Source organism: Dipodomys spectabilis, unplaced genomic scaffold (assembly GCF_019054845.1).
Source record: "Dipodomys spectabilis isolate Male_0828 unplaced genomic scaffold, ASM1905484v1 ptg000457l, whole genome shotgun sequence".
Lineage (NCBI taxonomy): Eukaryota > Metazoa > Chordata > Mammalia > Rodentia > Heteromyidae > Dipodomys > Dipodomys spectabilis.
This window is the reverse complement of record NW_024871134.1, coordinates 1,311,747-1,339,391: the sequence shown is the minus strand read 5'-3', so window position 1 is coordinate 1,339,391 and position 27,645 is coordinate 1,311,747. Positions and strand designations below refer to the sequence as shown.

The window sequence follows — 27,645 nt, the reverse complement described above, 5'->3', positions numbered from 1 at the left end:
CTGGCCTTGGCCTAAGGCGAAATCAAGGCACGTGGCCTTCAGTTGTTCAAGCTGCATGCGGGGCTCAGGTACCGCCTTCCTGAAGCACAGCACAGAAGCCTGGTGTGTGCGTTCCTCCCACCTCAGCTGGGGCTGCTGTCCAGCCCACATTTCCTTTGGACTGGTCTGCCTTGGGTCCTCTCCAGGTTCTCGAAACAAGCCAAATTCTGAGGTCCAAAACTATGTTCTGAATGTGGATGCAAAGCTTCTGGCTGTGAAGTGTGTCGGGGGGGGGGGGGGGGCGGGTTGTGCTCAGGTTCTGTGGAGCCAAGGACGATGATGGCCTCACCTGGCTTTCTTCTGGGCATCCATTCTTCGGCCAGAGGAAGTTTCCCATGCAGAGGAAGCTTCCCAAGTGAGGACACATGGCTTAAGCAGACAGTTACCCCCGCTGACTAGGAGCTGAAGTAACCGTTACCGTTACTTTTGTTGTCAATTTCCTTAAGTCACTGTGTTCTGCAAAGAAAAGCCTGTTAGGGTCCTGATCACAGAATTCTCTCATTCAGGAAAACTACAAAATCATAGGTATTAGTTACAACAGAATTTCAAGATTATCCTTAACTCAGATTTTTTTAAATTATGTGGAAATATGGTTTGGGAATTTTAAAATCACAAAACTTAACTTTCATTTTTCTACAAAGTCCAGCCATGTGAATTTGTACTAGTAACAAGTTTTCGGTACAGAAATGGCTACTAAAATGTGAAAGTAGTTTTTGTTAACTAGTTTAGGTACATTTCATGACTTGTTGCTGCATTGAAGCATGTTGAGATTTCAGGTTTCACATCATCCCAGTTATTTTGAGAAAAGTAGACTGCATTTGCATTTCACTGTAAGTTTACAAATTCTGCAATGTTGACATAACTACCCAAGGTCTTTGTGTTGAGTTTGAACACTTGTTCAGCTGGCCTAAAAGGGATGATTTTCTTTTAAAGGTGTAGAGATTTTTGTTATTTTTTATGAAAGCTAGTAGAGCAAAAGCTTGCAACACTAAAATATTTTAGGTTTTACCTGAGTTGTAACTAGAGAAGCTAAAAATGGATTTATTGGTCTAACACAGATTTATACTTTGTATTTACTATTAAGTATATTGTTTTAAACATAGAATCAATATTACCTTAATTACATTAGTAATTAGTAGTTTATATCAATATTAATAATGTTATATCAATATGTTTAAAATATATTGGTATTATGCTTAATATATTTTGTATTATGATTTAAAATATTATTGAATCAAGAAACAATTATTCCTTCAAGGAGTGTATTTTAGCAATTTAATTACCAGAAAAACAGGTGCTAATGGCTCACACATGTAACCCTAGCTACTCAGGATGATTAGCTCAGAGGATTGTGATTTGAAGCCAGCCCAGAGAGGAAAGTCCCTAGGACTCTTATATCCAATTAACCAGCAAAAAGCTCAAGTGGTAGAGTGCTACAAAATAGAGCATTCTATAAAATTTAAAACCTTGATGAAGCTAATTTTATTCATCACAATTGGAGCTATGTAATTCGAAATAGAAAGCTGAGTAAAATTTCTAAATAATAGGAACATGTGCAGGAGTAACATCTGGGTGTTGGCCAGCTGACCATGTTATTCCTCTCAATGGTGCCTCCTCTGCCACCTTAGCCTCTCTGGCCCAGCTATCCTCTGCAAAGGGGACATCGCTACTCTCAAAGGTCCACCCTTTTCTGTGCTCCTGATGCCATCAGCAGCCTTCCTAAGGCCAAGATCCCATGTCCTCTCCATCCGGTGTCCTCCTCATCCCTCACATCCTTCTGCTCTGACTACGGTGGCCTCTCCACAGCACCGGTGACCTCTTGCTCTACAGTGTATTTATTGAATCTGCTCCCATTGTTCTAGAAACATTTTCCCTTCATTGTCTCCTTTGCTCACAGTCTCTGATTGTGTCTCTCCCCCACCCCCATTCACATCCCCTGAGCCATTCAGCTCTGGCCAGGGCTTTGGGAGCCCTATGGGAATTTCTCCTTTGAATTTGCTTTCATGACCACTGCCTTGTTTCTTACACTAGTGGCTCACATATTGCATTGAACGCCCTCTGTGAACCTGTTTCTCTCCCTGCGTCACACTTCAGTCCATCTTTTGTGCCTATTGGAAGCCCTCACCAATGTCCTTGGTCAAATCCTCTTCACTCATTCAGAGGGTCGATGTCATGTATAATGTTGGCATAATTCTGATCGGATGATGGCTTGGGTCACCTAAGCATTTCCAGAGGTCTCCTTCATATGAAGGGTTCATCACCCCACATCAACATCTTGCCTGCGTCATTGGGGTTCCTGCAGAGCAACAGCTCTCTTCAAGGCTCTTCTTACCTTGTTTTGTTTCTGGAAGGGAGCCCAGGGGTATTGATTGTGTGTTCAAGTTCAAAAGCAAGTAACCTGTGATCTGGAGACCTAGTTCAAGGGCAGCACACTGGTGAAGCCTGTGTTCAACATGCAGAATGAGGGGAGGGGGATATATACACATTTCTGTTGTTAATGGTTGATTGCTGTTTGTGTGTACATGTGTGTGTCTACATGCATGCGTACCCACACCAGTACTAAGACTTGAATTCAGAGCTTTGTGCTTTTGTGTGGCTTTTTCACTCAAGGCTGGCACTTTACCACTTGATCCTCAGCTCTACCTCCAGCCTTTCTCTGGTTATTAGCGATAACTATCTCATATACTTTCCTGCCCTGGGTGGCTGCAAACCTCCATCCTCTAGCTTCTAGCCTCACTATGTACCTCCTGAGTAGTCAGGAATGCAGGCACAAGGTGCCAGTGTCTGGCTTACCATTGCTGTTTCCTAATTGCCTCCTGCGTTTGTTCCTCTGCCTTTGCCATAAAAACAGATTCAGCCAACCTCATCTTTAGTCACCAGCTGTCAGAGATGCACCTGCTGCTGCTGACATAGTGTGTGTACACATACACATGCACATGCCCACATGGCACGCACATGCATGCACACAGGCTGGTGGCAATGTCCTAATGTCTACCTCTGCAGCCCTGCCTGCTAATAGACCCTCAGTTTCAGGTCCGTGTTCTCTGAGGGGCTCAAGAGCCAGAAGATGCAGTTACCAGGAAATCCTCTGTATTCCTCCTTTGTCACCTAGCTCTCTAGATTTGCTGATGATAAGAATAGAACCTTTTCTTTACTGAAGAGGGCTCTTGGCTGTGAGAAATGTCTTACCTATAACTCCAGCTACTCAGCAGGTGAGGGTCAAGGCCAACCTGGGTAAAAAGAAGAGCCACCTCAACAAAAAGTGATGATGTGGGACATGCTTGTCATTCCAGCTGTGCAGGATGAAGAAATAGAGGGATCGCAGTCCAGGCAATTCTAGCAAACAGTGAGATCTGATCTCAAAAATAACCGGAAGGAACGTGGCTCCTGTGGCGTAGTGCCCCTGCCTAGCAAGCCTGAGGCCCTGCTTTCATAATTCAGACCCACCAAATGAAAGAGGAAACAGGGCTACAAAGAAAAATATGATATGATATATTGTCACCTTGATTTTAATCTAGCATATTGTCACCTGATTTTAATCTAGCAGTTTTAAAAATTCATTCCTTTTATCTTTAGTTGAACAAAGGGTTTCAGTTCAACAAGTTGTGACTATTATCATGAGTTCAGCTCTGACACAGGTGAGAAAAAGTAATTATAAAAGAAGCATTTCATTCAGTTTCCAGATGAAGGAACACTTGCTGTGAACGCAAGGGTGAACTATTCCTTCCATAGAGTTCTTTCTGCCTGGAATGAGCAAGGCTAGTGCTCCTATAGGATGCCACGGCCATTTTTAAGTAGAATTCAGAGAGAGTCCTGGAGGAGGATGGGGGAGCCAGGGGAACCCAAGGTTCCCACAGGAGGCTGCCTAGGCCGAGTGAGCCTGGTGTGTGGTGTGGCTGTTTGGGGGAGCCTGTTAGGAGCTTTAAAGTCAAGGCAGTTTGGGGGCCTGGAGAAGTCCTTATGGTTAGTAGAGCTCAGTGAGAGCATCTGGAGGCAGAGCTGTGTATGGAGGGTTTTCCGCAGAGCCTATGCGCCAGCTAGGGATCTTAACTTTGTCTAGACAAGTGAAGTTCTGGGATGCAGCATTAACAAATGTACAACAAGTGACCACTGCTCATGTGCCATTCTATCAGCTTCCTCTGGGCGTTCCTGAAGTGCCTGGATGAGGGCCCACTCACCCGGGATGTCCTAGAATTCAAAGGCACTCCTAGAGCTGGGCTTGGGTCTTTTGGTCTTCCTCACATGGGGAACTATGTTGTGAGGAACCACAAACTTTGAAGAGGCCCCTGTTTCTCTCTCTCTCTTTTTTAATTGTGAAAATACCGTACAGAGGGGTTACAATCACATGGGCAAGGTAATAAGTACATTTCTTATCAAGCATTGTTGCCTCCTCTTTTGTTACCCCTTCCCATCCCTCCCTCACTACCCCCCCCCCGCTACCCCAACCCCCCCTCCCCTGCCGCCAAAGTTGTAAAGTTCACTTTTCGACATAATGTCTTGTACATCTTATTGTTGCAATGGGTCCACCTGTATCCCTATTTAAACAATTTGTTTTTTCCCTTCCCCTCCACAAATTATATCAACATCAAGTACAGTGAAAACGGTTATACCATGGGGGAGGGACATACAAAGCAACAAAGAAATAATCTTATAAATGCGTTAGAAATAATCTCAAGAAAAAAAAAAACATTTGAATCCTTAACGGAATTCATTTTGCCTAACATCAACTTATCTGACCACTTCTGCTTGTCTCAGACATATACTAGTAATTGCAAATAAGGGAAACCATGGGACCTATATTTCTTTGGGCTTGGCTTACTTCACTTAATATAATTTTTTCTAAGTCTTTCCATTTGCTAACAAATGGGGAAATGTCATTCTTTCTGATGGAGGCATAGAATTCCATTGTGTGTATATACCACATTTTCTTGATCCATTCATGTACTGAGGGGCATCTGGGTTGGTTCCATATCTTAGCTATGGTAAATAATGCTACAATAAACATAGTTGTGCTGGTAGCTTTAGTATGGTCTTGTTTGTGATCATTTGGGTAAATGCCCCAAAGTGGGATTGCTGGTCATAGGGGAGCTCTATGTGGAGTCTTTTGAGGAACCTCTATATTACTTTCCAAAGTAGTTGAACACATTTACATTCCCACCAACAATGTAGTAAGGTTCCCTTCTGTCCACATCCCCTCCATCATCTATTGTTATTAGAGTTCTTGATTATAGCCATTATAACTGGAGTGAGGTGGTATCTCAATGTTGTTTTGATTTGCATTTATTTTATGGCTAGGGAGGTTGAGCATTTCTTCATGTGTCTATTTGCCATCCTTCTTTCCTCTTCAGAGAAGTTTCTCTTTCTTAAGCCCACTTATTTATTGGGCAGTTGTTTCTTTGAGTATTTGTTGTTGGGGTTTTAATTTTTTGAGTTGAGGTATATTTTAGATATGAGGCCCTTGTCTGTTGTATGGCTAGTGAAGATCTTCTCCCAATCCGTGGGCTTTCTAGGCCCCTCTTTCTGAAGAGCAGCCTTTCTAATGCCCCCCTTCAGTCTTTGCTTGCTGATTTGTGTCTGGTCTGAGGGCTGGATTTTTGTAGGAAGTTGTTTAGATGCCAAGATGAACCTGTGCTGATCAGAACAGCTGAGGAATCCCAGCATGGCTAACTCGGCGTTCCCTTGAGCAGCCTGTTTGCCCGAGCCCTCAGCAAACATGCAAAGGCTGAGATGTCCAGCCAGCCAGGGGCCTTGCAGACATGGCCCCAGCCCTGCTGGCCATGCTGCCTTGCCGGCCAAGCAACCCAGCTGTGACAGGTGACGGTGGATGTCAGCTGGGAAAGAAGTCACTTGCCACCAACTCCAAGCGTGTCCATTTCACTCTCAGGAAATGTGGCTTGTATCGCATTCCTCCCCTGGAAGATCTTGAGCCAGTCAGAGGCCCCGTGGCTCTTGCAGATGCCGAGTTCTTCTTACTCTCTGCCTCACACTTACTCAGAATGGAAGAATTAATTTGGAAGCCTGCTCTTGATATTTAAAAATAGACTCTTTCCATGTAACCATCAATTTTAAAAGTAAAAAAGATAAACAAATGTCTGTCTTGTTAAATAGGGTCTGGGAAACTCACTCTAGCTCTACCAAAATAGGACTTAATTTTTTTTTAAAAAAGGGCTTTGCTTTTCAGATATGTATTAGAAATGGGATGAAGAACTGCCTTTGGGCGCTCTAGTCCACAATTTAACTTTTGAACATTTTGCTATCAAATATATCATTGTGGTTGATTTGTGAACTCTTCTTTACAGAAGATTTCTCTGGGATAATCATGTTCTATAGTTCGAGTGCTAAACTTCATGAACGTTATTCATTCTTTGTTTTGTATTTTACTGCCTTGTATTATTACATCATGAAGAAAAAGACCGAAGAGGGCTTCTTCCTGTGTCTTGTGGTTGGGTTTTGACATACATGACAGATGTTGCCCCGCCCCCCCCACCCACATACATTACGGTTGGCTTAGGAATACAGAGCAAGCGCATCAATCTAACTTTCTGTACATGACAATCATTTCATTCTACTAAGAAGCAAATAGAGTCTACCGGTTTCATTCTTTTTTTTTTAAATTTTTTATTGTAAAGATACTATACAGAGGGCTACAGTTACATGAACAAGGTAATGAGTACACTTCCTATTGCGGCTTCATTCTTTTTTTTTTTTTGGCAATTTTTTTTTTTTTTTTGGGTCCGGTCATGGGGTCTGAACTCTGGGCTTGGGCGCTGTCCCTCAGCTGTTCAGCTCAAGGCTAGCACTCTACCACTTGAGCCACCACGCCACTTCCGGCTTTTTTCTTTTTGCTTATGTGGTGCTGAGGAATCGAACCCAGGGCCTCATGCATGCAAGGCAAGTGCTCTAACACTGAGCTACTTTCCCAGCCAATTTTGTACAGAGGGGTTACAATTACATGGACAAGATAATGAGTACATTTCTTATCAAGCATTGCAGCCTCCTCCTTTGTTTACCCTTCACATCCCTTCCCAGCCTCCCCTCTCCCCCCCCCTCACCAAAGTTGTAAAGTTCATTTTCGACATGACAACTTGTACTTCTCATTGTTGCAACGGGTCCGCCTGTATCCTTAAACGACTTGTTTTTCCCCATCTCCTCCACAAATTATACCGACATCAGATATAGTGAAAGCAGGGGTTATACTGTGGGGGAGGGACATACAAAGCAACAAAGAAATAATCTTATAAATGCGTTAGAAACAAATGCATGAAAGAAAAAAAACATTTAAATACATATCTAAGGGTTCATTTTCCTAACATCACATTATCTGACCTTTTCTGCTTGACTCATACATATACTAGATATTGCAAATAAGGGAAACCATGGTACCTATGTTTCTTTGGGCTTGGCTTACTTCACAATATAATTTTTTCCAAGCCTTTCCATTTCCTAACAAATGGGGCAATGTCATTCTTTCTGATGGCGGCATAGAATTCCATTGTGTATATATACCACATTTTCTTGATCCATTCATCTACTGAGGGGCATCTGGGTTGGTTCCATATTTTAGCTATGGTAAATAATGCTGCAATAAACATAGTTGTGCTGGTAGCTTTAGTGGGTCTTGTTTGTAAACATTTGGGTAAATGTGCAGCTTCATTCTTGTCTTTACTCTTCTTGACTATAAAACCATCAGGGCTGAGTTGTGGAGAAGAAATGCAGGCTTCTCCCTTTCTTCCTCTCTCCAGAAGACAACTGCACCAACAGCTTCAAGAGAATGAATTTATTTATTATTATTATTTGTGCCAGTACTGTGACTTGAACTCAGGCTGTCTTGCACTTGCTTAGCTTTTTCACTTATGGCTGGCTATCACTTGAACTACACCTCCACATCTTGCTTTTGGTGATTGAGATGAGAGACTCACACTTTCCTGCCCAGTGTGACTATGAACCATGACTCTCAGATCTCAGCCTCTTGACCATCTGGGATTACTGGTGCGGGCCACCAGTACCTACTTGAATGAACTGATCTTGGTTTTCCCTAAATTTGGCCATTCTCACCACCTGGAGGGGAGGAGAAAGCCAAGTTTATCACAAGGCTGCTCTCATCCTGTGCCACCCCCAGGCCAGGCTGTCCTCTCAGTGAGTGAGCTTCTGAGTTGCCAGTTCAGACGAGTATAGCACGGTGGACATGGGGAGCAGAGTGGCAGCAGTGTGGTGGTGGTAGTGTGGTGGCAGTATGGTAGGGTGGTGAGGGTAGCAGGGTGGCTGGTGGCAAGGTGGTTATTTACACTCTCGCTTACCGAGTGAGACAGCTGCCCTAGTTGCTGTCCGGACCCCTTCTAGCTGCGGAGGCGCTGAACTGGGAGGAACTGCCCTGTCTGGATGGTGGTGGTGGGAGCGAGGCCATGGGTGGAAGTCTGAGCTGTGGCATTGACAACAGGCCGGCTGAGGCCGGAAGCTGGGCTGTGGTGTTGGGAGTGAGGCCTAGGCCGGAAGTGTGGGTTGTGGTGTGGAGACCTGAGGCCGGAAGCATGGGTTGTGGTGTCGGGAGCCAGGCCTCAGCAGGAAGCCTGGCTTGTGGTTTTGGGGACAGACGCCTCAGCTGGAAGCGTGGATTGCAGCCTCGAAAACAGGGCAGAGGCCGGAAGCCTGGGTTGCAGTGGGGGCGAGGCCTCAGCCGGAAGCACTGGTTGGGAGATGGGAGCCAGTCTGAGGCGGAAGCCTGGGATGTGGCGTCTGGAGCAAGGTAGAGGCCGGAAGCCTGGGTTGTGGTAGTGGGAGACAGGCCGGAAGCATGGGTTATGGTAGCAGGGACAAGGCCTCAAGCCTGGGATGTGGCGTCTGGAGCGAGATAGAGGCCGGAAGCATGGGTTGTGGCGGCGGGAGATAGGCCGATATGGGAAGCCTGGCTTGTGGTGGCCGGAGCCTGGCCAAGGCTGGAAGGGTGGCGGTGGGAGCGAGGCGGGAAGTGTGGGTTTGGGCAGCGGGACGGGGTTGGGGCAAGGCCAGAAGTCTCCTGAAGGCCGCTTGAACAGTGCCTCCGACTACATCTTGTAGGAAGCTTTCCCCAGTTTCTCAAAGTAAGAAATTTGTTCTTAACATTTTAAAACTTGTCATTAACCTCCTTTAGCATCACTTGGGTCTAAATGATTCTACTTCCTCCTGCTTCCCTGAGGAGTGGGGTCAGACGCCATCCTGCAGCCCAAGGCCAGGTGAGGCAAACGCATCACTTTTATGCTCGCCACAAGCATTTAATGGCAGGTGTATTAAACGCTGCCAGCATCAGGATGAGTCCCTGCAAATAGAACAGCCTGGTAGGGCCCAGATTTAAGAAGTCATTTTATAGTAGTTGCAGAGAGGCAATAAATAGATAAGTCAACCAATTCTTGTAAACTCACAGTCACATGGAGCCTATGAAGAAAATAGAGCAAGGAAACACATGAGGCAGTGACTGAGCTAAGAGAACTTTAGACTTTGCAGAGGAAATGACATTTGAGCTGAGCAGTAGGAGATGAGGACATGGGAAAGACTCCCCAGGAGATGGGAAGGAAGCACACAGGCTCTAGCCTCAGAGCCTGGAGAGCTTAGGACAAAATCTGTATCATTGTGCCTGGATCAGTGCCACCCAGAGACTGGGATAGCTCAGGCTGTGTTGGAATCTTGACAGCAGATCAGGGACTAGGGTAGGACAGACTTTTGGAGGTCCATGGCATAAGTCATGATCAGGGCAAGCATTTTATCCCAGGAACTTAGGGACACCTTTAAAAAAAAAGTAGCTGGGTGCCATTGGCTCATGCCAGTAACCCTAGCTACTCAGGAAGCTGAGATCTGAGGACCAGGGTTGGAAGCTATCTCTAGCAGGAAAGTCCATGAGACCCTTATCTCCAATTAGCCACCAGAAAACAGGAAGTGTGACTCAAGTAATAGAGCTCTAACCTTGAGCAAAAAAGCCCAGAGACAGTACTCAGGCCCTGAGTTCAAGCCCCATGAGTGAGGAAAGAAATTAAAAGATGTGGTCTTATTTTAAAAGCTTACTAGCTGTTGTGCATTGGCTGTGCTGGGAAAGGGAGGAGAGGGACACTGAACCTTGAGTTCTCCAGGAGATAGAGAGCAAGAGAGACTTGTCAGTGGGTGGGATGGGTAGGACTGGAGAGATTTGGCTGGTGCCCATGAGTAGCTGTGTCATGTGGTGAATCTTCTAGAGCCCTGTGTTTGGGCGCTGGAACATTAAGTTCAGGTCCAGTTACTTTAATATCGGAGGTGAAGTTTATCTTGGTTGCTTCCCTCTGTGAAGCCTCTTCCCTGCGGAACTCAAACTCCCCACCCTTCTCTGCCAGGTGGTGCACCAGTGGCCTTTCAGCTTGGCCAGCTAATTCAGAGTGTTTCCTATTTTGAGTTTATTTCTGTCTCTCTCATTTAAACTTCCTTCCTTTTTGATAATCCCAGCAGAGCTCCGCCCAGTGTTTTCCATAAAAATGATTTGTTAATCGTGTGTCGAGGCTTTTGGGGATGATTTTAAGGTTAGCATAAACAAAAGCATTTTCCAGAAAGGAAGAAAATCTAATAGTGTTCCAGATCTTAGTGAAAACACGTCACAACCAGGGGAATGCTGGCATATGTGGTACTTTTTGAGTTCATTCCACAAATCCAAAAGACTGAGGATATATAATTCTATTTAATAACAAGATTACATGGAGTAATTAAATACTTCCTTTATGCCAAGGTCTTTCCTGTAATAAATAAACCTTTCAGAGTTCACTTTGCACTTACTAATGGTTTTAAATGATTTTGATTAGGAAAGATTCTTTTCATTAATCAGGTGTGGGGGGAAAACACCTAGAACATTCAGTCAGTATAAAAAATTGGCAAATATCATTCATTCTTAAATTCCCAGCCATTGGATTCCTCCATGGATAGTAAAACTATTTTTTTTAATAGAGCTCCACACATACCGTAACAATTACTTTGTAAATAGCTATTCCATTTTAAGTGTATGGAGAGTCTACTGAAATAAGTAAATTTTCATTTGTAGTGCTTCACATCCTCTCTTAGTGATTCAGTGTTAAACTTGGTGTTGGTGGGAGTTATAGATTCCAGTCACTTACAGGTTTTGTGCCTATGATAATGTAAAAGAGTGAGTCTTTCCCAGTATCACAAAGCTCCTCATGTTACTTGGTGTTGGAACATGGCCTTTGGGGAAAGGAGTTGGAGGGAGCAAGGTATGTAAGACTCTTTCTCATGTAGTGTCTTGAAAAACACAGGGCCAACTTCTAGATTATTTCAGAGGTTATTTCCCCCTCTGCCCTCCCCCCAAATTGAACTAGGATGGTTTTTTCTTTGCTTTTGGTACTGTGGTTTGAACTCTGGGATTCACTCATGCTTGGTAGGCAGTGATTCTACAATTTGAGCCACACTTCTGAGACTTTTTGCTTTTACTTTGCAGTTAGAATCTTGTACTTTCCCCCCAAAGTTGGCTGAGACCCAATCTTTCTACCTGTACTTTCTGTGTACCTGGGTTTATAGACATGGGCCACAAGCTCAGCAGGTTTATTCATTGAGAAAATGTAGAAAATATATTTTTTAAAAGATAATATAATTAAGAAAATATAAAGAAAATGAAACTTAACTCCAACATGAAGAGGGAACATTCCACTGTTAATCTCTTGAGAACATTTATTTCTTGTCCTCAATCTCTGATTTGAACATTGCCTTCTGCCGAACTGTTTGGTTTCATTTCAGGGAGGTCCGATTTTGATCCTCTACCACTTCCCCTATGATTGGTGCCTCTTCTTGCAGTGGGGTCTCAGAGCCTTTGGAATAATTAGGAATGACTTCAGTTTGAATTCATAACTTTTTTTTTTGGTCGGTGTAGGGCTTGAACTCTGGGCTTGGGTGCTGTCCCTGCGCTCTTCAGCTCAAGGCAAATGCTCTACCGCTTGAGCCACAGCACCACTTCCGGTTTTCTAGTGTTTTATTGGAGATAAGAATCTCACAGACTTTGATGCCAGGGCTGGCTTTGAACCGAGATCCTCAGATCTCAGACTTCTGAGTAGTTAGAATTACAGGCGTGAGCGACCGGAGCCTGGCTGACTTCATAACTTTTATGTAGTTGTGTGTGTGTGTGTGTGTGTCAGTGTGTCAGTGTGAATGTTTACTGGAACTTAAACTGAGGATTAGGGCTTTCTTAGCTTTTTCACTCAGGGCTGGTGTTCTGTCACTTGAGCCACACAATTCTACTTCCAACTTTTTGCTGGTTAATTGAAGAAGCTCACAGACTTCCCTGCCTGGGCTGGCTTTGAATTATGATTCTCAGATATTAACCTCTTGAGCAGCTGAGTGTGTGAGCCACCAGCACCTGGCTGCATTTTTAAATACCGAGTTTTATATTGATCATTGTTAGTTTCATATATTTGTGCCCTAATGTGTCCAAAAATATCCATAAAACTCATTAGTACGCAGAAAGTAGACAGAAAATAAATGGTTAATCACATTTAAGTTTCACTGAGCCTAAGCTCTTCAAATGTAGGTTAACAATAATGTATGTAGATAGATGAAGATTGCATTTTAAGATATTGAACTAGAGTTAACGTGTTTAAAATTGAATAGAGGCAGAAAATACTCCATTGAGAACTTCGGTGTGTGCGTGCGTGCCTGCCTGTGCATGCACACATCTACGTGAATTTGGAGAGTAAGGATCAGCTGTATTTTTCTTAATGGGAATATCACTGACGAAGCAATGGATACAGTTTCTTGTAGGAAATTACACTCCATTCAGAAACATTCAAGCATAGCTATCTTGGACATAGCAAGCTGTCATTCTATCTCTCTGTTAACAGAGGCCCTTTCCATTATAGAAACTTTGGCAAGACCTGGACATATCCCTCTGTACCACATTGTGCTTGCATGGGACAAGCATGAAGCATGGTCAATAGGAGAAGTATTGTTTTACACTATATTTTTAGAAGTTAGAAATATTTTTTTAAAAATTAGCTTACCTAAGAAAGGAAAACATTTTTAAATTGAAAGCAAAATGCAAATCTCTGAAACAGAAATGGAAAGTTACAAGAATTTTATCCATAAACTTGGCTGAAGAAAAAATACCCACTTTAGATATTGTTAAGTGATTTCAGTGTATATTTTAAGTATAAAATTATTACCAATTAATAGTGGTTATATTACTAAATTGAAGTATATTTTCAGAGTAGAATTAGTACAGATTGATGTTAATTATATGATTTTTGCCATAAAAGTGCTCATGAGATACAAAATATTTTAAATGTTAAATGAGAAAGTACCACAAATAACGAGATTTGGTTGTGAAGTATTAAATGTGACTTTAAATCAGCTATCTTTAGAGTCAGGATGTCTTTCTCTGTTGCATCTCTGATCTCAGTCCCCAAGCTCGCAGCTGTGGGGAGCGGGTCCTGGGTTTTAGCCGGTCCTGTGGCCCGCAGGGGACACAGCCATCCCCGCCTCAGTCTCCTGAGGAGTCCGGGTCTTGGCATGGCTGTCCCCCTGCAGTGAAAACACGGGTGCAGGGCTGTATTTGTTCATATATTGTGTTACTGCAAAGCAGTGCAAATCAAGTGACTTAAAGTGATCATTTTTTGAAGGATTTCAGAAAAGCTTTTAAGCAACGGGAACTAGAGGCAAATGTTGAAATCATACTTCTCGAAATCTCCAGGTGACCTAGGTTTATCGTGATCTAATGAATGTTTAAGAACTTTGTGCCACAGCGTGACCAGCAGGATTGATGGCTTTTTAGCATGTTTCCATTGATCTTGCAGCCCAGCACTTGGATAGATGTGAGAACTCACAGTCTAGCATCATCCTGGGGTTCAGGGTTAGGTTTGGGGGTCGCTGGATGCCCCATTCCACAAGCTCCTCATTGTTCTACCCAATTAAGCTCCCTAGACACCCTTTTCTGCAGCTGGCCGCATACTGAGGGCAAACCCAGGGCCTTTAGCCCCTTTTCACCCTGGTTATTTTCAAGTCAGGCTCTCACTTTAGGCTTGGGCTGGCCTGGCCAGTGATTGTCCTGTCTGTGTGTCCTCATGTTGCTGGAGTGGCAGGTGTGTATTACCCCACAAGTCATTGTCACTCCCTGAGCCAGGATGGCAGGTGTGCATTATTATGCTTAGCCATTGGTCCCGATAGAGCGTTTACATTGTAATCTCCAGATCTCTTTCCCAAGTAGCTGACTGATGTCTTGAACCCCCATACTCATAACGCGGCTCTCATGTTAGCCCACAGGCTCTTCAAGGGTGGGACAGAGTGTGCACAGGCTCTAGATTTTGTGGCACATTGAGATGGGGTCAATTCCTGTATTAGGAATGGAAATAAAGTCTGAGAAATAACCCATGAAGAGCCAGCCATGGCAGAGAGAGGAGAAATTCTGGGGAAAGGACTGAGTTGTGGAAATCCACAGCAGGCACTAGGGCTCGGGAGGGAGGAGGAGATCCAGAGGTGTGGAGCTTCCAGAAGTTTGCATTCATCTGGAACTCATGACTGAGATTTTTAAAGCTTTTCTGTTCCATACCCTTTTGCTTGTTCTTTCCTCAGGCCTATCTAGTGTGTGTGTGTGTGTGTGTGTGTGTGTGTACACGTGTGGAGAACAATGTGGCCAAGACGACACATTGCATGGAAGATCATGGTGCAAGTCTCTCCTTGCCATCTTCAGCCTCCTCACAGTAGCTCTTCGTTTTCCTCCCAGTAAGGTATTTCCAGAAGGCCTCCCGGAGGAATATGCGATAGCAGCTGTGTTTCGTGTGCGGAGAAATACCAGGAAAGAGCGGTGGTTCCTCTGGCAGATTTTAAACCAGCAGAATGTGCCACAGGTAAGAAATTGGGAGAGCTGTGCTGATGCACTCTGCACCTCAGTTTGGGAGCTTGAATCTGAACATTGTGTGTTTGAGAGGACTCGGGGGATATGGCCATCTAACCATGGGGATGAGCTGGTAGATGGGATGGGCCAGATACCTTTTAGCTCTGTCTGAACACTCTGAACAACTACTCTTCTAAATGATTCTGTCCCTCACTAACAATGCCATTTTGCAAGTGATTCATCATCAGTCTTTGGTGAATTATTATTATTATTTTTTCTGTTGGTCATAGGGCTTGAACTCTGGGCCTGGGCACTGTCCTCAGCTCTTCAGCTCAAGGCATGTACTTTATCACTGGAGCCATAGTGCCACTTGTTTTCTGAGTGGTTTATTTGAGATAAGAGTCTCACAGAGGGCTGAGAAGTTGGCTCAGTGGTGGAGCGCTTGCCTTGCATGCCTGAGGCCCTGGGTTCGATTCCTCAGCACCACATAAGTAAAAAGAAAAAAGCCGGAAGTGGTGCTGTGGCTCAAGTGGTAGAGCACTAGCCTTGAGCTGAAGAGCTGAGGGACAGCGCTCAGGCCCAGAGTTCAGGCCCCACAACCGGACCCCAAAAAAAAAAAAAAAAGAGTCTCACAGACTTTCCTGCCCCGGCTGGCTTTGAACCCTGATCTGCATATCTCAGCCTCCTGAGTAGCTAGGATTACAGGCGTGAGCCACCAGCGCCGGCTAGATATTCTTAATATTTAATTAAACATTTTTTTCCTTACCTACACATACCATGTGTTAGGTCATGGCAGAATAAGAGATTTAAAAACCAGAATCCTTGCCCTTATGGAGCACAGAGTATAAGGGGAAGGTGTCTGGGAGAGTGTTTATACCGTGAATGTAGGATTTAGGTGAGCATGAGCCAGAGCAGGGCAGGTATGACAGGGGTGGGGTGTGATGGGCAAGCTTGGCAGGGTGGGGTGTGAGGGGCAGGCCTGGCAGGTGTGGAGTGTGAGGGGAAGGCTTGGCAGGAGTGGGGGTCTCTTGAGATGCAGGCCTGGCAGGGGTGGAGTGTGAGGGGCAGGCCTGGCAGGGGTGATATAAGGGGCAGGCCTGGCAGGGGTGGGATGTGAGGGGCAGCTTAGCAGGGGTGGGGGTCTCTGAGGGGCAAGCCTGGCAGGAATAGGGTCTCTGAGGAGCAGCTTGGCAGGGGTGGGATGTGAGGAGCAGGCCTGGCAGGGGTGGTGTCTCTCAGGGGCAGGTCTGGCAGATGTGGGATGTGAGGGGCAGGCCTGGCAGGGGTGGGGAGTCTAGGAAAGCTTGTGGAGGAAGGACATGTGGTCTGCTTTTAAAAGGATCTTAGAAATTACTTGCTACCATTATGCATTCATATTGCTCCTATGCAGAGTGTTGCAGGGCTCTTTTGTCTTTTAATACAGTTACAATTTTATAATGGGAAGATTGACCTGAGACTGTGTCCGCTTACATTAAATGTATTCTTTTCACCAGGCAAATCATTGAAAGGTCAAAAAAGTTCATGTCAGTTTTCACAAAATAAAATCGTACCTTTATTATTTTTAAATTACTAGACTTGACTCCTCGAGTTACCTAGATAGAATAATTTATGTATAAGTTTATGTTTGTGTGTGTACATAATATCAGTGAAGCAGTATAGTTTGAAATATGAATTGTACTTTTTATATAAATTTGCATTTTCATTCCGAAAAGGAATATGATTGACATTTACCTGAGTGCCAGACTTCTGAGCCATTTGTGGTTTGTGTTACCAAACTTAATAGACAGCATAAAACATTACTCAGTGCTTCAGTTAGGGTTCTTGCATCAGTAATTTTGAATCATGACTCTTAAAACATTTACAGATAACTTTCCCATTTGCAGATTTCCATCACAGTTGATGGAGGGAAGAAGGTGCTAGAATTTATGTTTCGAGCTGCTGAAGGAGATACGTTGAACTACGTGTTTAAGAACCGGGAACTCCGCCCTCTGTTTGACCGCCAGTGGCACAAGCTGGGCATCAGTGTGCAGCCCCGCACTATCTCTGTCTACGTGGATTGCAGCCTGGTTGCAAGCCGCCAGACCAGTGTCCAAGCCACCACGGACCCGCGAGGAAGGACAGCCATTGCCTCCCGGGCTTCGGATGGCAGACCTGTGGATGTAAGTGGTAGTGGAGTTGTAAGTTAGGGCTTTGCATCTCTTCCCACGAGTGCCATATCCCTGCCCCTCTCAGCTCAGTATGCCATGTGTGAAGCATAACAATTCTTTTGCATGGCAATACTGGGGCTGAAGCCTGGGCTCGAGTTCCTTTAGCTTTTTTTAAGCTCAGGGATGGTGCTTTATCACTTGAGCCACAGATCCACTTCTGGCTTTTTGCTGGTTGATTGGAGATAAAAGTCTTGGACTTTCCTACCTGGGCTGGCTTTGAGCTACAATCAGATCTGTTTCCTGAGTAGCTAGGATTACAGGCGTGAGCCTGTTGTCTTCTATTTTGTCTCTTTTCTCTAGTCAGAAAACAGAAAACAATGTGATAATTCCTTTCCATAAAAATAAGATTATTAGATGTACCATAGTAAAAATAAAAATATAACTCAAAACATAAGCTTTGTCTAAAAAAATCATATGTTTCAAATACACAGGGCTAGACAAAGATGAACTTAAAGGATTCCAGATTATCTGCTGTTTTCATTCAAGAACAATAGGCTATTTACTTATATTCAAAGTAGTAATTGCGTTGTATGGCAGGCCATTTTTCCATCCCTTATAATGGGTTTTCAGGGTTCTGTTGAACAGAAATAGTCACTAAGTGTGTCAGTAATCATTTGGATGAGAAAAAATGGCTAGAAAGAACTCAGATGAGAAGATCCTTTAAAAATCACATTTGCCTAGAAAACAAGTGAGATTATCTAAACTAGAAAGCCTGATGTTTTCCTGTGGGTAGAGTGACAGGAAAAATCCCTGACAACATGAGTCCAGGTCACTGATAGTAAATGTCCATGCCGTACCCCCTACCACTCACAGTGGGGTTTCATTGTAGAAACAGCATTGTGCAAACATGGGCTTGAACTCAGGGTCTGGGCACTGTCCTTGAGCTTTTTTGCTCAAGGCTGACACTCTACCACGTGAACTACAGCTCCACTCTGGCTTTGTGCTAGTTAATTGGACATAGGAGTCTCAGGGGCTTTTCTGCCCAGGGTGGCTTGGAATCTTGATTCTCAGATCCTTGCCTCCCGTGTGGCTGGGATTATAGGCATGAGCCACCGGTGCCCAGCTTGCCAGTTATTACTTCTAAAGACCCTCTTTTGAAGGGGTTTTTACATATATATATTATATACATTATATATATGTATATTTAAATGCTTTCTCTTAGAGACAAGACTGTTCTTTCTTCCTGTGATTCTCAGAGAAATTAATGTTGTGAATTATTATTTTTTTAATAGATAGAACTTCACCAATTTGTAATCCACTGCGACACAGACTTCTTAGCTCAAGACCTGTGCTGCAGGGACCCGGCTGCGGTGAGTTGACTGTATTGGAGTGGTGAGAGAAGAGAGCTGGTAGTCTTCAGGTTGGATGGTCTATCAGCTCTCATAGCATCTGAGGGAGCTATAAGAGTAAATTTTTCCATGTAAAGAGGTACTCTTCGCACTTGCCTATAGTTTTCATGAGCTCAGCCCCAGAAATTGCAGTGAATTTTGGGGATACAGTCCCCCACTTTGGACTCAGCATAATGGAAGGAGGATCCATGTCTTTCTACCCCTTATTCTGAGAGCAACACCTTGCTCTGCCTCAGAAACAAGTTCTCAGTTCAGGTTAGACCTTATTTTCACACAGTTCCCAAGCCTGTCACCCCACAGGTGGTATTGGCTGGGGTTCTCTAGAGAAAATAGGTGAATAGTTTATCTGTGTGTACATGTGTCTGTCTGTGTATCGTAACACCATATGTACAGCTGTGTAACTCATATGACTATCAAAGGGGACTTCTTAGGTAGGCATACACAGTTGGAGTCTGGCTGGTTCAGCCATGCTTTGTGCACACTGGCAAGCCAGAGATCCAGAAGTTGCTTGCTTCAAGAAGCTGGAAAGCTCAGAATCAGGAGACAGTGGTGAATTTGTAGCTGGAGGCTTAAGGCTCTGCATTGAACATTCCTCAGTTGAAAGGCTGAGGAAATGGGTCTGATGCTAAGGGTGGTGACAGGTCAGGGGCCATGTGATGCCAGGGGTTTTGGCAGGCCAGGGGTCACAGTGGTAGTGGTGGCAGGCCAGGGACTGTGTGATGCCAGGGATGGTGGCAGGCCAGGGGCCATGGTGGTGGTGGTGGCAGCACACACACCAGTGGGAAGCACATGCTGCACCCATTTGCCTGTCTTCTTCCTGTCAGTTTTGTTCCATCTGGACCCCAGCTGGCTGGACATGCAGCCCACAATCTGAGCCCACCTTTCCTGACTTGCTGTCCCACACATCAGTCATCTCCAAAACCTGCAGACACAGCGGGGGTGGATGACTAAATCTCCCGGTGTCTCTCAACCCTCTCAAGGTGCCAGCCATACTTCACGACACATCCAACCCGGCTAGTTTCCCCTTGCAACAGGTTGTTTTGTTTTTTTGTATTCTCATCCTTTTTTCCCCCTCCTCCTATTATTGTCAAAGTCTACTCTACCTCATATCTGGAATTTTGTGTCATCCCATCAACTCCTCTTCCATCTCTGTCATTTTCCTTGGTGTCATTGCCAGAGTGAGTCTCTGCACCAGTGTTTCATGCATTCATCTAATTTCTTCAGCAAATATTCAGAATCACTGCAGCTCTCATTCCTATGCTAGTGAGCAGAGCCAGGAAGCATGGATATGCATTTTCTTCTCAATGCCTTAGGTCATCTCTGGAGGTAATAAAATATAAATCTAGCTCTGAGCCTCCTTCTAGATATTCTCAACCCACTGTAAACAACTTATACTTTCTTGTGCCTAGATTTTATTCCCAGCAAAATAATGATTCAATACTTTCTATTGCTCTCCTGTGTGCTCTGATATTATTATTATAATTACATTTGTTTTAAATTTACTCAAGTGAAATTTAGATGCAGTGAGAGAGATTTCATATATATATATATATATATATATATATATATATATATGTATTCCTTTTGAGTTATTTTTGCATTTCTAGTGCTTCATTTTTAGCATGTAGCCAGAACATTGTTTCTTGATCTGTTGACTTGTCAACCATGGAAGAAAGTATGTTTGGAAGGGAGTAAGTCTTAGAAATTTACCAAGAAGAACTGAGGAAAACTAAGAAGGAACAAGATGATGAGTGCTTTTTCTTTGGATCTTAGATTTCCTAGAAATTTTGCACTTGCTAGGAAATTACATAAAAATGTAATCAACAGCTTGTCAAAAAAAATGGAACACTTTTCTCATGTACTTTGGGTTGAAAAATAAGAATAGACCAGCTGACACAAAGCATAGCTAAGTGTTTCAACTATGATACATTTTGTTTATGTAACTTGGCTGAATAGAGTCTTCTTCCTGGTTCGTGGCTCCCATTCCAAGTAAAATGAAAGTCAGCCAAATGCCTTTCCATAAATACCCAAAAAGATGACTCAGGATGCCAATCTACAGAGTGAAATACCAAGACTTCCTGGAGCCATACATTTAAATCCTGAAAGTATTGTCTTTCCAAAACTTTCTTAATTTACTATGCTTACATGATATAATAGCTCTTAAGATAATAATTTTCTTTGATTGAAAAAAAGTTAAGATGCTTGATATATTTAAACATATTTTTGATTGACTATGCTCTGGATTATTACATAATAGACATTTCCAACCTGATTTATGATGAGCTATTTATGGTATTGGGTGACGGATTGGAGGAAGTGGTTCAGTAATTAAAAGCTGTCATATGACCTCATATGATGTACATATTATTTTAAAAATAATATTTGGAGAGGATGATTACAGTTAAAATAGCTCGTTTGCAACTGAAAACTGAGTAAGGAAATAAGTTGAATTGCTTTAGGAAAGCATGTAAGAGGAAGAAGGGAAGATGATGAGATTGATCTGAGCATCTTATAAACATGTGGGAATATAACCCCAACTCCCTCACCCCCTATGACAAAGGCAAGCTAGTTGAAAGTTAAAGAAGAATATTTGGGAGTTAATTGTAGAGCAGAAAGTAAATTAGGGATTTATCCCAATGATGGAACAAAATAATTGAAGATTGTATTTTTCATACTGACAATTTTTGGGGTGAGAATTAATCTTTATTCCATGATGGACAGGAAGTAAACACAGACCACATTTCACAAACAGAAATGCACCAATAAGATGAGTCATTATGTAAGAGCCCTTCAGTACATTTGCTACACCTCTTATATACCAACAGTATTAAGGTCTCTGTTTTGCTAAATGTTTATAGAATTTTAATACATGTGTTTAAAATTCTAACTTTATCTTAGAATTTCAAATCACATGCATTGTGGTGTTAACATTTAGAGTAGAAAGTAAATTAGGAATTTATCTTAACTGTAGAATAAAGGTGTATTTATTTTGAGATAATCTTTTTGTGTGTCTGCCAGTAGTCAGATTTGAACTTAGGGCCCCCTGATTTTCATTCAAGGCTAGTGCTCTGCCACTTGAGCCACAGTTTCACATCCAGCTTTTTGCTTGTTAACTGGATATAAGAGTCGCATGTACTTCTCTGGATGGGCTGGCTTTGAACCTGGCTCCTCAGATCTCAGCCTCCTGAGCAGCAAGGATCAGAGGTGTGAGACATAATGCCCAGTTCTTGATCATGGTTCTTCACATCTATTATGATTTTTCACATCTATTAAACAGTCTCTTAAACAGTCAGGTTTCATGACTGTAGACATGAAAAGAATGAAGAGCAGACACAAAGAGAACAACAACACTTGTTGAAAATAAATTACAAATGTGATTAAAAATTTAAAGGTTAGCCAGTGCCAGTGCCTGTGCCTCATGACTTGTAATCATAGCTACTGGGCAGGCTGAGATTTGAGGATCAAAGTTTGAAGCCAGCTAGGGCAGAAAGTCCATGTGACTCTTACCTCCAGTTAACCATCAAGAAAAAAAAGGCTGGGTGCCAGTGGCTCACACCTATAATCCTAGCTATTCAGGAGGCTGACATCTGAGGATTGCTGTTCAAAGCCAGCTCCAGTAGGAAAATCTGTGAGACTCTTTATCTCCAATACCACCCCCCCCCCATACCCTCCCCGAGCCAGAAAACCAGAAGTGGCACTGTGGCTCAAGTGGTAGAGTGCTAGTCTTGAGCTGAAGAGCTGAGGAACAGCACCCAGGCCCAGAGTTCAAGCCCCATGACTGACAAAAAAAAAAAAGAAGAAGGAGGAAAGGTTAATTAAATATCCATCAAATCAAAACCAGAAGAGATTATGAGGGATGTGCCCTTACTTGTAGTTTTACTTTCATTGGGAATTTTGGAGGAGGTGGACCGATTTTTAATGAATTCTAGCATAGTTTCAAACTAAATCCGCCATTTCCTCCTAAGTATTCAGGGCAAAAGGTTATCTGACTGAGAACTTCTGGGGTTTCACATGGATTGGATGAATTGTTTACTGATAATCTTACTTCATTTGAATATAGTCTTTTTCTTTCTTTTTTTTTTGTGGTGGTACTGTTATTTAAACTCATTGCTTCATGCTGCTTAGGCAAGTGCTCTACCACTTGAACCACACCTCCAACCCTTTTTGCTCTGGTTGTTTTTGAGGTAGGGCCAACCTGGGCTGTAGGCCTCCCGTGTACCCTTCCTTTCTGGCTTCATGACAGGCCTGTGGGGAGCTGCCTCCCTGTCTAGTGCCCCAGGTAGCCTCCTTTGTATCTGGGATTGCAGGCATGAGCTTCTACACCCAGCCACAGGGATATTTGTGTTTTGTTTTGATAGTACTAGCCAGATGTTCGAGTGTTGGAGCCATACCCCTACCTGGTTTTTTTTTAAGGAAAATGTTCATTTCTTTTAGCCAAATTTCACTTCATGCTGTCCGACATACTCTACAAACTGTCTAGATATGTTTTAAGGCCACCATTTGTATGTTTTGGTGAAGACTATTTTAATATCTTTAAAGGTCCTGGCCTGGAGTTAGGTGTACTTCGATTAAGGAACTATCAACTTAGGGTATGGAAAAGAAACATTTTCTGCTTTACATGCTATACAAGCATTTTGTGGAAAAATTATGTTTTCAGATTCAAATTTCATGTTTTTCCTTCCATTTTCCTTCCATCTATTTACATTTTGCTTGTATGTATAAATTATTTTAAGAGAGTATTCGAAATGCTCAAAACCACTGCACTTAACTACTAAAGCCTGAAAAATCCTCATTAGCTTATCAGTTTTCTATTGTTTTGTTGTTTGTTTTTGTATCTGTGCTAGGTCTTGATCTCAGGGCCTAGGCACTGTCCCTTAGCTTTTCCCCTTAAGCCTGGAGCTGTACCACTTGAACCACAGCTCCACTTTCAGCCTTTTGTCTGCTAATTGGAGATGAGAGTCTTGCAGACTTTCCTGCCTGGGCTGGCTTTAAACCAGGACCCTCAGACTTCAGCCTCCTGAGTAGCTGGGATTATAGGTGTTAGCCCCCACTCCTGGCCACGTCAGGTTATTTGTGACAGAGGTGTGGGATATTCTCACACACTGGTGTTCTCTAATCAGAGGAAGCCCTGACAGGCAGCGGCCATCATGGGTGGGGCGGGAGCTAGGGCTGGAAATGGACCTCATTCCTCTAACTCCTCCCTTTGGATTTTAGTGCTCAGAGCAGGCAGAATTTGGAAATCCTGTTGCATCATCCGTAATGGCTCATGCTGGCAAGAGTCCTCCAAATCTGCTGAAGCAGGAACTGAGAAACCTGTGCCACTGTGTGCCAGAGCAGGTATGCGGGCTGAGAGACCAGGTGTGCCGACTCTCAAACCAGGTGTGCGGGCCCTTAGAGCAGGCATGCAGGCTGTAAGAACAGGCATGAGGGCTGTAAGAGCAGGTGTGCGGGCCCTTAGAGCAGGCGTGGGTGCGGACCTTGCTCCACACTGAGCCAGATGCCTTCCCTGGCTGCCTTGTCCTTTGGTACAAGGGGTATCAGATCCTATGTCTCCCATGTCCGGTGGTCATAGCAAGGCAGATGGAGATGAGGTTCTGAGTGTGTGTGTGTGTGTGCCCCTACTACGGCTTGAACTCAGAGCCTGGGCATAGTCTCTTAGCCTTTCTACTCAAGGTGCTTTACCACCTGAGCCAAACATTTACTGGGATGTTGTCAGCCTATCAGACCTAGATTTGCCGAATCTGAATAGAATGAACAGTGAGGAGCTGCAACACATGCAGAACACGTATGCAATATTTCTCTTTTGCATGATGATTCTGCGTCCAGGGTCCCCAACTTCCCAGCCAGGCATGTCTCTTCCTCATAGGGTATGTGTGTGGGTATATATGTATGTAGGTAGGTAGGTGTGTGTATATTTGTGTATGTGTGAATGTGTGTATGTGTATATATGTGAAGTGTGTAGATTGTGTAGATGTATGTATGTATACATGTGTGTATGTATATATATATGTATGTGTTTGTGTGTGTATTTGTGTGTGTGGGGGCTTCAGATTCCTTCACTGGCACTCATGTGGTTCCTGTATTGAGCAGCACCAGAGAGCACTCTTCTCCCTAAGTTTGAACACAGGTGAGGGGAAGCCAGGTCTACTGAGGGAAGTAGCCTGAAGGAGAAATGCTGATACTGTTGGAGGACCCAAGGGTCTCAGGCCTGTGCCCAGGAGAGGGAAGCTCAGAGGATGGAGGTTTGCAGCCAAGAGGATGGAGCGCTAGCTTCATGTGTGACTGCATATCGGGCCTCGGAGCAAGGCAACACAACATTTGCTAATATTGACATTCATCTCTGCTCAGGGAGAAGCAGGCTTGCCAGCACCTCCGGGTTCACCTGGGCAGAAAGGAGAGAAAGGAGAGCCGGTAAGTGCGGCCGTGTCCTCTGGGGACCAAGGGTTTGTTCACACCTGACTTAAAATTGGGGCCCTCTTTCCTACGTTCCATATATATGCCTGTCTTCAAGATGATATTAAGATGCCCCTGCCCACCACTGAAGAACAAAAGAGTAAATTGTTCATTCTCCTCTCTTCTGTGCGCATACTGAAAGGCTTACTTGACCTATGAAAAGATCTAGAACTTTCACCAAGCATATTGCTTGCTTTCTAAGCCATCCTGAAGGAGGCCTCTTGGGGTGAGTTTGGTTTTATAAGTGACTTGATGGAAAAAAAAAAAAGATTTCTCCACTTGTGAGCTGTCCAGTGCTCGGGCACCAGGGTCCCGAGTGATTGGTGCTGTGCCATGACCATCAGGTGTTGACTGGCAGCATCTTTTGTCAGAGGAGTTTTGAATCTTGAACTCAATTTGCTCTCAGTATCTGACCCCTTATGCATAGAGTATGCTAGCATTCGAAAATTTCTACCAGTGTTAAATTCAGAGGAGTGAATTGATCAGGGGCTGAGATCTGGGGGATCACAGTTTGAAGCCATCCTGGACAGGAAGACCTTATCTCCATCTAATCAGCAAAAAAAGCCACAAAATGGAGCATCAGCCTTGAACAAATAAAGCTCAGGAACAATGCCCAGGCCCTGAGTTCAAGCCCCAGGACTGGCAGAAAAAATAATTACTATCTCACTTCTATAGCATTTGTATTGCTGCCTGACATATGGTTATGATGCATCTATGTACTTTCCCAGCACTGATGTGACTTGGATAAGTTCCACACAGAGAACAACATAAATAGGATCTAAAAATATACTGGAAGAATGAATGAATGCTATACCTACAGGAAAGTCTTAAGTCATTAAGTCAGCTATTTCTAGAGACCCTAAGTTTTATTTCCCCATTGCTTCGGAGATTTTTCACAGGACAGAATTACTTTTGGGCATTTACCCAAATGATCACAAACAAGACCATACTAAAGCTACCAGCACAACTATGTTTATTGCAGCATTATTTACCATAGCTAAGATATGGGACCAACCCTCAGTAGATGAATGGATCAAGAAAATATGGTATATATACACAATGGAATTCTATGCCTTCATCAGAAAGAATGACATTGCCCCATTTGTTAGGAAATGGAAAGACTTGGAAAAAATTATATTAAGTGAAGTAAGCCAGGCCCAAAGAAACATAGGTCCCATGGTTCCCCTTATTTGCAATAACTAGTATATGTCTGAGACAAGAAGAGAAGGTCAGATAAGTTGATGTTAGGTGAAATGAACCCCGAGATATGTATTCAAATGTTTTTTCTTTCATGCAGTTGTTTCTAACATATTTATAAGATGATTTTTTTGTTGCTTTGTTATACCTCCACGGTATAACACCTACTTTCACTGTATTTGATGTTGGTATAATTTGTGGAGGGGAAGGGAAAAAACAAATCATTTAAATAAGGATACAGGTGGACCCATTGCAACAAATGAGATGTACAAGACGTTATGTCGAAAAACGAACTTTACAACTTTGGTGGTGGGGGGTGAGGGTGGGGTTGGTGTAATGGAGTTGCGGGGAGGGTAATGCGGGGGGAATGGGAAGAGGAAACAAAGGAGGAGGCAACAATGCTTGATAAGAAATGTACTCATTATCTTGCCCATGTAATTGTAACCCCTCTGTACAGTATTTTCACAATAAAAAAAGAAAATAATTACTTTGCAAGGAAAAGCTATGATTTTCCCTTTGGAAAACAAAAAACCTTACATGGTGATCTGACCACTTGTATGCTGGTTAGATCATGAAGAGTTAGAACTATCCAGAAGCAATGCCAGCCAGGCACTGGTGGCTCCTGTCTGTAATCCTAGCTGCTCAGGAGACTCAGACCTAAGGATCAAGGTTTGAAGCCACTCTGGGCAAGGGGGCTCCCATGACTCTTATCTTCAATTAATCAGCAAAAAGCTGGAAGCAGAGGTATGGTTTAAGTGGTAGAGTGACAGCCTTAAATGAAATAGAGCATGAGACCCTGATTTGAGGCCCTAATATTGGCAGGGAAAAAAGTATCCCCAAGTGTTTATTGATTATTTATTATTTGCTTACTTTTCATATACACTGTGATAATTTATTAGTATGATTTTCTGGTTTTGTTCTTTTTTTTTTTTTTTTATAAAACCGATGACTGCTTGTCATGGAGTCATACTACTATGTGCCTTTAAATACAAAGCTGTGACACAGTCTCCATCAGGACTCCTAATCAATCTACTATAGTCCTATTTTCTGCCCAAGACTAAACTCTGTGGCATTATTTGAAATAATAACAAATACCTTTTTCATCCAGACTCAATTATTATTGTTTTTTGAATCTTTAAATTCCTTTGCTAGCAAATACAGTTAGCAGCTTAATTATTTAGCAGCCACATTATGTTGTATTTCTTAAAAGCTTATTAATAACGTCATCCATTCCAGAGTTGAAATTCTCTGATTTTAAGTATCAGCTAAGTTTTAATATTCCTGCATGAAAGGGAGAAGTACTGCATCTCCAGTTAATTCCCCCAAATACGTTAGCTTTATGAAATAATTGATTTGCTGATATACTTGGAGAGAAAACAAAAACACTAAAATTTGTTAACTTGTGGACAGACAAGTTGCCTTCTTTCCATTCTCCCACCTGTCAACTGTGAGGGGTGTCTAGCATAGGTGAATGTACTAACCCTGGAACTGCTCATGGTTTTCTGTTATTTTCTTCTCTACCTGACAGTAGTCATTGGCCACTTTCCAGCCACATCACACTCATAGAAATTAAAATGTG

General features: G+C 43.2%; 1 protein-coding gene across 1 annotated transcript in view; it reads left to right on the top strand.

Annotated features, from left to right (window-relative positions):
• Col19a1 (collagen type XIX alpha 1 chain) overlaps nt 1-27,645 on the top strand; it is a 224,029-nt gene that overhangs the window by 12,879 nt on the left and 183,505 nt on the right. The window contains exons 4-8 of the mRNA XM_042668576.1: nt 14,750-14,873; nt 16,744-17,019; nt 18,300-18,377; nt 23,631-23,753; nt 24,765-24,827. Of these exons, the coding sequence (XP_042524510.1) occupies nt 14,750-14,873; nt 16,744-17,019; nt 18,300-18,377; nt 23,631-23,753; nt 24,765-24,827 (664 nt within the window). The remainder of the gene's footprint in view (nt 1-14,749; nt 14,874-16,743; nt 17,020-18,299; nt 18,378-23,630; nt 23,754-24,764; nt 24,828-27,645) is intronic.